This window comes from Mercenaria mercenaria, chromosome 7 (genome assembly GCF_021730395.1).
Source record: "Mercenaria mercenaria strain notata chromosome 7, MADL_Memer_1, whole genome shotgun sequence".
NCBI lineage: Eukaryota > Metazoa > Mollusca > Bivalvia > Venerida > Veneridae > Mercenaria > Mercenaria mercenaria.
Genome location: NC_069367.1, coordinates 18,759,540 through 18,773,263, shown reverse-complemented (window position 1 = coordinate 18,773,263; position 13,724 = coordinate 18,759,540). Strand labels below are relative to the sequence as shown.

Sequence of the window (13,724 nt, the reverse complement as noted above, 5' to 3'; positions counted from 1 at the left end):
AACTGATTTTTCATAAGTTCCATTTCATATTTTCTCTCAAAATGAATTTTCATCAAACATTAATGTTGTAGGTTCATTCTCTTACTTGGGTTAGAGGTCAACTGCTGAATTCATCATTTTTCTCCCTGTGACATATATACATGTAATTCTACCCTTTATCTTCATAATTCTTCATTATACCAAATTGTTTTGTTTTGATATTCAACTTCTTCTGCTATAATAATAAGTCTACTTTTATTTCATAAAGGTATCAATTATAAATACACATGCAAGAAGTATATATTTTTTAATTTTCATAATATTACTTTAAAATTATTACTGTTCTACGTGTTTTTATTTTTCATAATATTACTTTAAAATTATTACTGTTTTATTAAGTGTACTACTGACTGAATCAAGAGAATTAACAATAATAATGATAACAATATACTGTTATTAGCCTACAGAATAAGACATTAACCCATTTTGTTACTCTCACCCAGATCTTATTGACAGTGGCATGAATTCCCAGGAGTATCATTTATTTTATAGAGAACTGTTCACCTTAAGAAACCTTCGAGAATCTGAGAAAATCTTAGGGCCAAATAAGTTCAGCCCATGTCCTTGAGCCCGTCCCATCCCATCCCACGAGCCCATCCCATGAGCCCATCCCAGGTTTTCCAGGATCCCGTACTAGACTGATAATTTCAACATCAGTCCTGTGTGAAAATCTCTAAAATAGACTGGCTTTTGTCTCTATTAAATTGAATTTATCAAAAAAGGGGAAAATATAGAAATATAGTTATTATCAGTCTAGTGGCTAGTCTAGGTACATGCATTTGTTCAATTAATCGCCAGTGTAGAGAGGACTGGAGATGGTTGAAAATCTTATGTATACTATAAAGTAATATTATTTGAAATTTTAAGCGCTGGTTATCACATCTTATTAGACCACTTTATTTGCTATTTAGTTTATAATAGTATAGTTTTATTCATGGAAGGCTTGTTCAATTTACCAAATACTTCATTTTAACGTTAAAAATGTTTAATACTCTAAATGCATTTGTAAGCATTTGATATTTCGCATAAAATATATAGCATTAGGAGTTATTATAACTTCGCCCTTTCATTTGAAAAATGCCACAATGCCAAATGCAAAATATTTAATGCCAAATGTCAAATCTTAAACATTGAGTCATAATTGTCAAATGCGATGGCAAAACAATACTGTGGAAGGACGGTGCGCCATGTTAATTGCAAAATGCTAAATGACAAATTATTTAATAAAAAATGGCATTTAGCATTAAATAATACGTATTTAGCATAAAGTTATTTGCATTTAGCATTAAAAGTGACATTCGGCAATTAGCATGACGCACCCGCCCTCCATACAAAGCTGAATGCTAACATGCATTGTCCGATGCTGGCATGACATGGTAGAAGATGCTTCAAATCAGACTCATAAAACATGATGCAGATCTTTCATAAAATCAATGGACAATTAGCATTATCTTTCAGCATTATAAACATTAGATATTTGAAATTTTCGCATTTTGAGAGTAAGAATATTGTATTTAGCGATTAGCATTAGATAACTGGCAATAAGAATGGTGCACCAGTCTTCCATATATGCATCGACCTTCAATAGTTTTGTTATTTATCAAACTTTGTTAAGAAAATAAAACGTCTTTTTTGTTTGGTGTTGCAGTGACTGCAGTACGGTGCTTGGTCACTGAATAGAAATCATTTTATGCTGACACTTGTGTTTCTTTTAATTTTGGTACAGCTTTCTCATAATTTTGTCTATATCTACTGGCTTTCCAATGGGACAACAAGTCTCGGTTTTATTAACACCTTTGAAAAGTTTTATATGGTAGCAATCATAATCTTCTTTTTTGACACATATTATACAAAGCAGTTTCTTTATCGTTTGAATAAACTTGAACTCAACATATTTTTTAAAATGTGCCTTTGACAAAGACATGCTGTAATAAACTTTTAAAATCCATTCGTCAGTTTCAGAATTTTAATGATTAGAATAATCCTTTAAATAAAATAAACATATTATTGTTAATAAATATATTTGCAAGATGACCCATCAAGATTTCAAAAGTAGCAAAATGGTTTATTTTAGATGAGAATGGTTCTTCAACTATCACCATTCAGTGCCGTAGCCAGACACAAATTTTAACCGAGGCAACCTAGGGGGATCCGGGGGCATGCCTCCCGGATTTTTTCCCCAGGACGTCTCTGGTGCAGTCTGAAGCACTCTCAAACTGTTTTATATCACAGTAAAATCGTCCCTTTAGCCCTATATTTCACAGAACGTTCATATTTTAAGAAAAAATATATTTATAACAAGGATAATTGGGGATTTATCCTATTCTAATATAGTCTCGGATACAATCATTTTTGTAATTGAAAGGCAATAAAATCAGAAAACCAACAGTAAGACATACAACATGCTTTTTTAGCTCACCTGTCATAAAGTGACAAGGTGAGCTTTTGTGATCGCGTGGCGTCCGTCGTCCGTGCGTCCGTGGACGTCCGTTCGTTCGTCCGTCCTTTAAACTTTTGCTTGTGACCACTCTAGATGTCACATTTTTCATGGGATCTTTATGAAAGTTGGTCAGAATGTTTATCTTGATGATATCTAGGTCAAGTTCGAAACTGGGTCATGTGCGGTCAAAAACTAGGTCAGTAGGTCTAAAAATAGAAAAACCTTGTGACCTGTCTAGAGGCCATACTTTTCAATAGATCTTCATGAAAATTGGTCAGAATGTTCACCTTGATGATATCTAGATCAATTTTGAAACTGGGTCACATGCCTTTAAAAACTAGATCTTTAGGTCAAATAATAGAAAAACTCGTGACCTCTCTAGAGGCCATATTTTTCAATGGATCTTCATGAAAATTGGGTCATGTGGGGACAGGTGAGTGATTCAGGACCATCATGGTCCTCTTGTTTAGTATACTAGTAGTTTATTAGTTTATAACCCGGGAGGGGGTAGGTACTGGAGGTACTGGAGGGGGACTGTTTCCATGTTGGTGTAAAGATAACTATGAAATGGTGGCCTCTGGTGCATTTTTTTGGTCTGAATTTTAAGGTATTGGAGGGGATTCCCCTTCAGTTTAGTGGTGGTCAGATGGTTCTCTTATTTTGAAATACAGATACGAAATGGTGGCCTATGGTGCATTGTTTGGTCTAAAATTTGAGGTACTGTAGGGGGATCTTCTCAATTTAGGGGGTCAGGGCTCTCCCCCTGGAAAAAATGAATTACAAGTATGAAATGGTGGCCTCTAGTGCCTTTTTTGGTCTGAATTTTAAGGTATGGAAGGGGATTCACCTCATTTTCAGGGGGCTTTTTCCCTGAAACATTTTGAAAATTCAGTATGAAATAGTGACCTCTGGTGCATTTTTGGATTTAAATTTGATAAATATAATACACAATTGGGTTCGACTTTGATGAGTAGCTCACTTCTCAGCCAACTTTGGGGAGGGGGCATGGACAAGTCTATCAATATGGATTTCCGCCTCACCTCGCCTCAATGATGTCATGAGGCAGATATATTATGTTATATTCTCATGATATTAATATACTTCTCTGAACTTTTATAACTGAAATTTTCATCAGTGTGAAAGGCCTACTTTTTACTCTTCTTTTGTTTTTGCCTCTCAAATTTTAACCGAGGCAACTGCCTCGGTTTGCCTCAGTGTGGCTACGGCGCTGCCCAGGACGTCTCTGGTGCAGTCTGAAGCACTCTCAAACTGTTTTATATCACAGTAAAATCGTCCCTTTAGCCCTATATTTCACAGAACGTTCATATTTTAAGAAAAAATATATTTATAACAAGGATAATTGGGGATTTATCCTATTCTAATATAGTCTCGGATACAATCATTTTTGTAATTGAAAGGCAATAAAATCAGAAAACCAACAGTAAGACATACAACATGCTTTTTTAGCTCACCTGTCATAAAGTGACAAGGTGAGCTTTTGTGATCGCGTGGCGTCCGTCGTCCGTGCGTCCGTGGACGTCCGTTCGTTCGTCCGTCCGTAAACTTTTGCTTGTGACCACTCTAGATGTCACATTTTTCATGGGATCTTTATGAAAGTTGGTCAGAATGTTTATCTTGATGATATCTAGGTCAAGTTCGAAACTGGGTCATGTGCGGTCAAAAACTAGGTCAGTAGGTCTAAAAATAGAAAAACCTTGTGACCTGTCTAGAGGCCATACTTTTCAATAGATCTTCATGAAAATTGGTCAGAATGTTCACCTTGATGATATCTAGATCAATTTTGAAACTGGGTCACATGCCTTTAAAAACTAGATCTTTAGGTCAAATAATAGAAAAACCTCGTGACCTCTCTAGAGGCCATATTTTTCAATGGATCTTCATGAAAATTGGGTCATGTGGGGACAGGTGAGTGATTCAGGACCATCATGGTCCTCTTGTTTAGTATACTAGTAGTTTATTAGTTTATAACCCGGGAGGGGGTAGGTACTGGAGGTACTGGAGGGGGACTGTTTCCATGTTGGTGTAAAGATAACTATGAAATGGTGGCCTCTGGTGCATTTTTTTGGTCTGAATTTTAAGGTATTGGAGGGGATTCCCCTTCAGTTTAGTGGTGGTCAGATGGTTCTCTTATTTTGAAATACAGATACGAAATGGTGGCCTATGGTGCATTGTTTGGTCTAAAATTTGAGGTACTGTAGGGGGATCTTCTCATTTAGGGGGTCAGGGCTCTCCCCTGGAAAAAATGAATTACAAGTATGAAATGGTGGCCTCTAGTGCCTTTTTTGGTCTGAATTTTAAGGTATGGAAGGGGATTCACCCTCATTTTCAGGGGGCTTTTTCCCTGAAACATTTTGAAAATTCAGTATGAAATAGTGACCTCTGGTGCATTTTTGGATTTAAATTTGATAAATATAATACACAATTGGGTTCGACTTTGATGAGTAGCTCACTTCTCAGCCAACTTTGGGGAGGGGGCATGGACAAGTCTATCAATATGGATTTCCGCCTCACCTCGCCTCAATGATGTCATGAGGCAGATATATTATGTTATATTCTCATGATATTAATATACTTCTCTGAACTTTTATAACTGAAATTTTCATCAGTGTGAAAGGCCTACTTTTTACTCTTCTTTTGTTTTTGCCTCTCAAATTTTAACCGAGGCAACTGCCTCGGTTTGCCTCAGTGTGGCTACGGCGCTGCCATTATCTTGTCAGTTAGTAAACCCAACGATTTTATGATCAGTAAACTACCTTTAGCCCTAGTGATGTACAAATTATCATTTTGAAAAAAATTATTATAAACAATAAGGGTTTCCTATTCATATATCTCTGAGACATTTGTTTGTATAGATGAAAGCAACTAAGTCTGTGGAAACAATCTCTAAACATACACTGGCTTTGTTTAGACTTTCATTGTCATAAAGGAAAGATGAGCTATTTGATGGGGGTTCTCTCGTCTAGTGGCTTACGTCTATCGTAACTTTGCTTGTCACTAGATGTCATTTTATGGATCTTATGAAGTTGGTAGATGTTTTGCGATGATATCTACAAGGTTGAAATGGTATTGGTCAAAAACTAGTAGATTGTCTAAATAGTAAAAACCTTGTGACTTCTAGGCATAATTTCAATATTTATGAATTGTTGTCAGAATGTTACCTTGATGTTCTAAGATCATTTTGACTTCACATGTTAAGTCGAAGCTTTTAGGTCAAATTAAAGTAAACTCGTGACCTCTCTAGAGGCCATATTTTTCAATGATCTTCATGAAATTTGGTTCATGTGGGACAGGTGAGTGATTCAGGACCACAGGTCCTTGTTTAGTATACTAGTGTTTATTAGTTTATAACCCGGAGGGGGTAGGTACTGGAGGTACTGGAGGGGACTGTTTCCATGTTGGTGTACAGATAACTATGAAATGGTGGCCTCTGGTGCATTTTTTTGGTCTGAATTTTAAGGTATTGGAGGGGATTCCCCTTCAGTTTAGTGGTGGTCAGATGGTTCTCTTATTTTGAAATACAGATACGAAATGGTGGCCTATGGTGCATTGTTTGGTCTAAAATTTGAGGTACTGTAGGGGGATCTTCTCAGTTTAGGGGTCAGGGCTCTCCCCCTGGAAAAAATGAATTACAAGTATGAAATGGTGGCCTCTAGTGCTTTTTTGGTCTGAATTTTAAGGTATGGAAGGGGATTCACCCTCATTTTCAGGGGGCTTTTCCCTGAAACATTTTGAAAATTCAGTATGAAATAGTGACCTCTGGTGCATTTTTGGATTTGAATTTGATAAATATAATACACAATTGGGTTCGACTTTGATGAGTAGCTCACTTCTCAGCCAACTTTGGGGAGGGGGCATGGACAAGTCTATCAATATGGATTTCCGCCTCACCTCGCCTCAATGATGTCATGAGGCAGATATATTATGTTATATTCTCATGATATTAATATACTTCTCTGAACTTTTATAACTGAAATTTTCATCAGTGTGAAAGGCCTACTTTTTACTCTTCTTTTGTTTTTGCCTCTCAAATTTTAACCGAGGCAACTGCCTCGGTTTGCCTCAGTGTGGCTACGGCGCTGACCATTAAAAATCAGTTAGGTAAACAGATTTATGATCAGTAGCACAACACTTGACCACTAGCATGATGTACCAAATTATCCATGGGTAATCTAATAGCCATAGGTGCCAATCATCTCTCTGAGAGCATTTCGGATTGTACTAGACTGATAATTTCAACATCAGTCCTGTGTGAAAATCTCTAAAATAGACTGGCTTTTGTCTCTATGAAATTGAATTTGTCAAAAAAGGAAAAAATATAGAAATATAGTTATCATCAGTCTAGTGGCTAGTCTATACGTAACCTTCACTTTCACAGGAGCTGGTATTTAAGGCATGAAGGTAGTTATTCGCCGAATATGCCACCATGGTCTACTCGAATTTAGTCCATATAAGTAGAATTTTCCCGACTAGTAAAACCTATTTTCATGTCAAATATCAGCTTTATTTATGCTTGTTTGTAAGAAGAATGTCTGCTGATGTTTTAAGCTATGTTATATGCTTCAAAAGTTAGTCGAAGCTGTTTGGTAAAGTTAAAGTAAAGTTTGTATTTCCTGCTGTCTACCTATACCATATTTGCGTTTCCAAACAATGTTTATTCAACAAAAACTACAAACTCATTGTGTACATAAATGCGCTTCCCTTGTTTCCAAACTGCGTTTATCATTCAAGAAAGATAAAACAAACAAAAGTGTCATTGTGGTCCTACTGCTCACCAGGGTATCAAACGCTATTCTCTAAGTAACCAGATCTCCAATAGTTCAACTCCAATATTATTTATGTTTGCTATGTGTCAAGTTTTTTTTTCTATAATTGTAAGCTGAAGCATATTTCCAAGAATTGCTAAATTGTGGTGATAAATTAGTAAATCAAAAGAATTATCAAGCGTAAATTAGAAGGATATGAAAATAATATTGTAAAATCAGAAGACTAAAGGCAATGCACATCGTACAGTATCAGAATGCACTTACTGCAGGCACAACACACAGAAAAGTTCAACTCCAAACATTCAACACCTCAAAAGTTAAACTCCAAGATCATTCTCCAAGTAATCAGATCGCCAAGATTTTAAATTTGCTCACCTCCCATGACTGTTTGCTAGGTTTCAAGTTTTTTTTTTCTGTACAGTTGCTAAATTGTGAATTAAACAAGAATTATGATTTGTTCTAGCAGGATTGGCATATAAGTGAGAACTGTTCTAGAACTGTTCTAGAAAGGTTCAGAATTCAAAAGCTACACATGTATACCATCTTGGATGTACTCTGCATGTCGGTCTTTGGATTACAGTATGTCATAGCGTTTCGAAAACTAAAGAACAAATCTACAGTTGGCAGCAGGCAACAACAAATAATACACATTCTTGACCTAATCAATACTACTTTCTATGTTCACCAGTCTATTGTACATATAATGTTTGAGTGAATGTTTTCTTTGACAAATCGTTATGTATTAAAAAATAAGGCTACTTATTAAGAAGAGCCATTTTGTCGTCTTCTACAAATCAAAAACACAATTTTCAGATATATAGAATAGTGTTTTGACAAATAAGAATCTTATTCTTAACTTAGTCTATAAGCTAGAAGACATACTTTAAAAAGTATTTCTAAGTAGCTAGGTTCAAAGTATCGAGTAGAATAGAAAAATCTAATTATTTCTCAAAATTTAACACGATATCACATAATACACCAACTTTCACAATTCTTGGAGCAAGGGTTGTATAATTCTATACATTTCTGCGAAATCAACGTCTTGTTTAGTCGACCTTAGAAATAAAATGTACTAATGTCACGACTTAAGTAATTGTGACACCAAAACGTTAAAAATGTTGCAACCCTACTTTTTTAATTCTTTGATTGTTGTCTTTAAACTCCGCTACCTTGTTAAAAATGTTTGTACAAACGACCGACCCTGCTAAAACAACAGTTGAAGTCAGTGGGGTCCACCAAGCTAGAAACTAGACCTGTATCTACCCCAAGATCCTACTGTTCCGACTTCCATGCAGTTTTGAGATAAGAAAAAGAACTATACACATGAAAATCGTCGGGAGAAGACGCAAATGCCCCCTTGCTATGCTTTGATTCAATTTTGCTTAAAAGAAATCAAACAGTTTCATTTATCGGGGACACATATGTAGGCCAACATCGAGAAACTTCACATCAGGCAAACACCCACATTGATATTCTAAGATAAGATTTATTAATTGAGTCAGAAAGACAATTACAAGTAACATAAGCTCTGATGAGATTTTTAACCAACTATAAATTCTCGTTATGTACTGCTTTGATTCTATTTTGCTTAATAATCTATTTTAAAGACTCTGTAGCTTTTACTCTGTTTTATTAACGTTTATCAAAATGACAACTTTCATGTGAATTTTTCAATTCAACAACAATTAAAATACAAATCTGGAACTGGTGTAATGTTGTTAAAAGTCATAGTAAAGTACCGCTAATATCTAAATATATTCAGGATTTGCAAGGAATGTCATTTATTTATCTTGTAAGTACTAAAATAGGTTGTTACATTAAATATCCAGTCAAGTATGTAAGCTAACCAGACGTGCACATGTAGCACCACCACTTGCTTAACTTTTAACGTGTAGCTTTCCGTGCTAATGTGGACTATTATAGCAATTAATATACTATAGTTATAATTATTTATAAAAAGGAAATCTTAAACAAATATTTTGATTCAATTTTACATAAATCTTACAAAGATATTAAAACAGTAAAATAAAATGTTAAATAATAATTAATATGAATCGGTCATTATAAAAGCTGTACAAAAATAAGGATAAAATAAGAATAAAGGGAAGTAATTCAGAAAGCAAATCTATTTTTAAATGAAATAAATAGGGGTGACTTTTGAGATATTTCACGTAACGTCACAACCGGAACTGCGGCCATTTTGGACGGCTTCCCCATGTACTAAATATTGACACCGATACACATGAGAAAATTTTAATCTAAAAATAGCAAATATGGTTGTTAAATGTTCTATATTTGGTTGTACAAATAGGAAAGATCACGAAACTGATCTAGAGTATTATCGTCTGCCTGCAGTTGTCACAAACCAGGGCGAAGAATGCGAGAAGTTGAGCAGTGAACGGCGCCGGTTATGGCTAGCAAACATCGGTCAAAACTTTGAAAATAAGAATATACAGAATGTCAGAGTCTGTTCAGCTCACTTTGTGAACGGTAAGCGCTGTTTATATCGATATCTCTTATCTGTTATTTATACAATTAAAGAATACCCCACCCACTTATCAAACTCGGGAATTCCCCACCCATGAATTTTGCTTGGAATTTCTACACAACACTGCATAAATTTGTCTCTTACATGTTTACATATAGCCACTGTAATTATAGAGCTATCCTACAATAATTCTGTTATGTTAATTCTTTTTCAGGAAAGAAGTCTTATCTACATGACAAACTTTCACCAGACTGGGCTCCAACAGTTAACCTTGGTAGAAAGAGACATGCATCTGAAACAGCTTGTGACAGGTATGACCGCATGTTAGAAAGAAAAAGGCGAAAGTCTTAAAAAAAGATGAGACAGCGGCACTTCCAGAAGTACCAGAGGTAGATACTGAACCAGCGGTCCAGGAGACCGGGGCGTATATACAGACAGATATTAACAATGACTTGATGGATGCTATGCAGTCAGAACTGCAGGAACTACGTAATGAGAATGCGGCAATGAAGGACAGAGTGACTTCTCTTGAAACAAAGTTTTCACTGGAGTATTTTAGGGATAATGATGAGAAAGTTAAGCACCTCACTGGGCTTCAGTCCTTTTCAACTCTTGTGATTCTCTTTCAGTTTCTAGAACCATTCCTTCCAACAAGCCTTGTAATGAACAAGTTCAAGCTTATGATCCTTACTCTAGTGAAGTTAAGACTTAACTTGTCAAACATGTTTCTGTCATATGAGTTTGAGACAAAACAGTCAACTGTTTCGCGATTACTAACATTAACAATTTCAGCTATGTACAAACGAATGAAAAAATTAATCAAATGGCCAGAATGTGAAACTCTACAAAAAACCATGCCAATGGAGTTTCGAAAGAACTTCGGAAAAAAATGTGCTGTTATAATTGACTGTTTTGAGGTGTTTATTGATAAACCAACAGGACTGAAAACCAGGGCTGAAACATGGTCTTCCTACAAGCACCATCACACTATAAAATTTCTCATAGGTATTACACCACAAGGCACAGTTTCTTACATTTCTGATGTATGGGGCGGTCGTGTTAGCGACAAGTACATAACAGAAAACAGCGGCTTTTTAAATAAACTTTTACCAGGAGATCTTGTTTTGGCCGATCGCGGGTTTGATGTACGAGACAGTGTTGGATCGGTATGTGCATAAGTAAAAATTCCAGCATTCACTAAAGGAAGAGACCAGTTGTCTCCTCTTGATGTAGAGGCGACTCGCAAACTGGCACATTCAAGGATCCATGTGGAACGAGTTATTGGATCTGTTCGACAAAAGTACACTATACTAAATGGTTGTTTACCAATACATTTTCTCATGAACAAAGACTCAAAAATTGTCACAGTGTGTTGTGGGCTTGTCAATCTTTGTGACTCAGTTGTTGATTTTAACTAAAACCTGCTATAGCATGATGTAAAACTTAGAACTGTTTCACTTTAAACTGGTTTGACAGACATACCGGTATTGTTTTTATTCTCAACCACTATGACAGTGGGGAAGTTGCCACTTAAATGTGGAGGTCATTGTCATTTAAAGTAATGCCTATAGAAATAGGATTGACATAAATAAAATTTACCTTTCAGTACAATCTGACTAAAGTACATCTCCTATTATGCTACGCATAGGATCTGACAACGAGCTATTGATGGCCTCGTTCTGACAACCCTTCCGCTAGCCAATCAAAAGCTAACTTACAACATTCTGCAAGCTTTAAAAAGCCTTGGTTTTTGATATCAACAATTTTTATGTCGAAAGATGTCAGATAGCCGGTTAGCTCAGTCGGTAGGGCACTTGCTCTGTAAGCGAGAGGTCCCGGGTTCGAGCCCTGGATTAACTGCAAATTTTTCTTACACTTTGACATTCGAACAAGTTGTCTGATTGGTTCAAACGAAAATAGATTTGCGAAAATAAAAATAGCAATATTGGAAATCCAAAATATACAGAAGACGAATGTGAATGGGTCGTTCTCAGATCTTCGTTTAGAAGATCAAGTACTTTAGTCAGATTGCCTTTCAGTAGTAAATAACTTGCTTAAAGACAATAAAATATTTATAAATAAATTTATTAGGTTATGAAATACTAATTTATTTGAAGCATACCTTAAACATGTACAGAAAAGTCAGGGTATAGGTAAATTTCTGTAAGTTGACAGAATGACATATATTCATACATAAATAATAACAATGTATATACATCTGTCTCATTTCAAACAAGGTTGTTTATTCAAAATAGCCAAATTTATATGTTGTATTCATTGATGTAATGACTATGATATACCAATTAAAATGTTTATTGTTATGTCAGCTTTCATTTTTACTTTTTTCTGGTCACTTTTTGTCTTTTACATTGAGGCAATTTTCTACAGTCAGGACAGTACCATTTGCCACCGGAGACTTTTCAATTTTGACACAAGCATAATGGAACCATTCTATTTCACAGTCATCATTATCACACCCAATCATTTTCCCATGCTCCACCTGCTCACAATAGCAATAGATCTCCTCCCCAGCTTCATTGACTGCCCTCTTCCTAGAATCAGTTGTGTTTACCGGTACTAAATGAATGGCCCTACCGAACAGTTTGCTATATCATACAAGTAGCCTACTTTCTCTATGTCCAAAGTACTTTTTCTCATTTAAGATTATTTAAATATATTTAATCAAAGTTTCTAAAAAAAAATTAAATTTATTAATTATCTCCCAGACTTCTAAGTCCTTTATGGTAGTTTAATTCCATGAGGGTAATTAATGTAATGGAGACGTAAACATTTTCCGAAGCGCAAATGAGAACTGGCTCTGTTTTTTGGTTTATGAATTATTAATTTTTTCTGTATTTACTAAAATTTCAAAACTATCGAAACTATCTATTGTTGAAGGAACTATCGGCGATTGTTATTGGATCGTGACTTTTCTATCGATGCAAACTATCGGGACACTCAGTATCGCAATGCATCGATATTTCGATGTATCGTTATACCCCTAGAAATAAAGCAGTTTATCATTTAGCTTACTCCTACACAGTGATCTCCCTTGACATTCGAATCAGGACAGGTTGAAAGAATCGCATGCAGATCTATATCCTATACAACTAATAAAAATGATTCAGAACATACGCTGTTTTATTACTGATGAGTGCATTATGTATTAAGGCTAAACTAGAGAAATCTTTATTATACGTTTTGAACTATTTTTTCACGGCATATTTTTGTGCGCTTCGGTCACTTCTGGGTTTTTTCTGAAGTGTTTTAAAGGAATACACCTTCGCTTTTCAACTTAGCCATGCTCGATGGATCAACAGACTTAAAAACATAATTTTAATACGAAATGACGCATTCTTCAACCTTATTGTATTTACATATGTATGAAAATATCAACCGACTGTAGAACATGTTCAGAAAACAGTTTATATCAAAAAGAATATCTGCCGATTAGCCCGAAAAAACGGGCAAGAACCTTACAGCGGATTAATCTGTCATTCAGTGAAAATGGTTAGTCTGATATTTTTGCAAGCTCTGGAATACGGTAATTATAGGTCTCAACCTAAAAATGAAAAACAAAATGTCCTGTCAAACTGAGCGGAATAAATATATATTTTTCTCGTATGTTAGCGGAAACACGCATATCGATTCTATTTCTTGGCGGAGACAAGGACATCGTTGGTGAAATAGACCAATACATACTGTTTGACTGTCGCAAGTAAAATACAATACAATATTTATTAATTCAATGAGTAAGCCCAAACACTTCATCATTTCTTTATTGAATAGGCATACAATTTTTTGGCGAATAGTGGAACAGTTTTATATCAAGTTTTGCGACTAGGCGGTCAGTGCATAATTCATATACATGTTGATAAACAATATTTCAACTATTCAGGATTGAAAATGCATATTTGTACATACAAACTCATGTGCATGGATTGATAATGAAACATTCAGAAGCTGTTCTGAC

At 35.3% G+C, this 13,724-nt stretch overlaps 2 protein-coding genes across 6 annotated transcripts in view; one reads left to right on the top strand and one right to left on the bottom strand.

Moving 5' to 3' along the window:
• Positions 1-13,724, bottom strand: part of LOC123554809 (uncharacterized) — a 225,118-nt gene that overhangs the window by 82,506 nt on the left and 128,888 nt on the right. The gene's annotated exons all lie outside the window — the stretch shown is intronic.
• LOC123558138 (uncharacterized) lies at positions 9,537-12,318 on the top strand. The gene is made up of 2 exons (XM_045350015.2): positions 9,537-9,753; positions 9,966-12,318. The coding sequence occupies exons 1-2, from the start codon at positions 9,537-9,539 to the stop codon at positions 10,100-10,102; spliced, it is 354 nt and encodes a 117-aa protein (XP_045205950.2). The 3' UTR covers positions 10,103-12,318.

Coding starts and splice junctions, on each gene's coding strand:
- LOC123558138 (XM_045350015.2), top strand. CDS start 9,537: ATGGTTGTTAAATGTTCTATATTTGGTTGTACAAATAGGAAAGATCAC. Junction 9,754..9,965: donor TTCAGCTCACTTTGTGAACG/GTAAGCGCTGTT, acceptor ATTCTTTTTCAG/GAAAGAAGTCTTATCTACAT.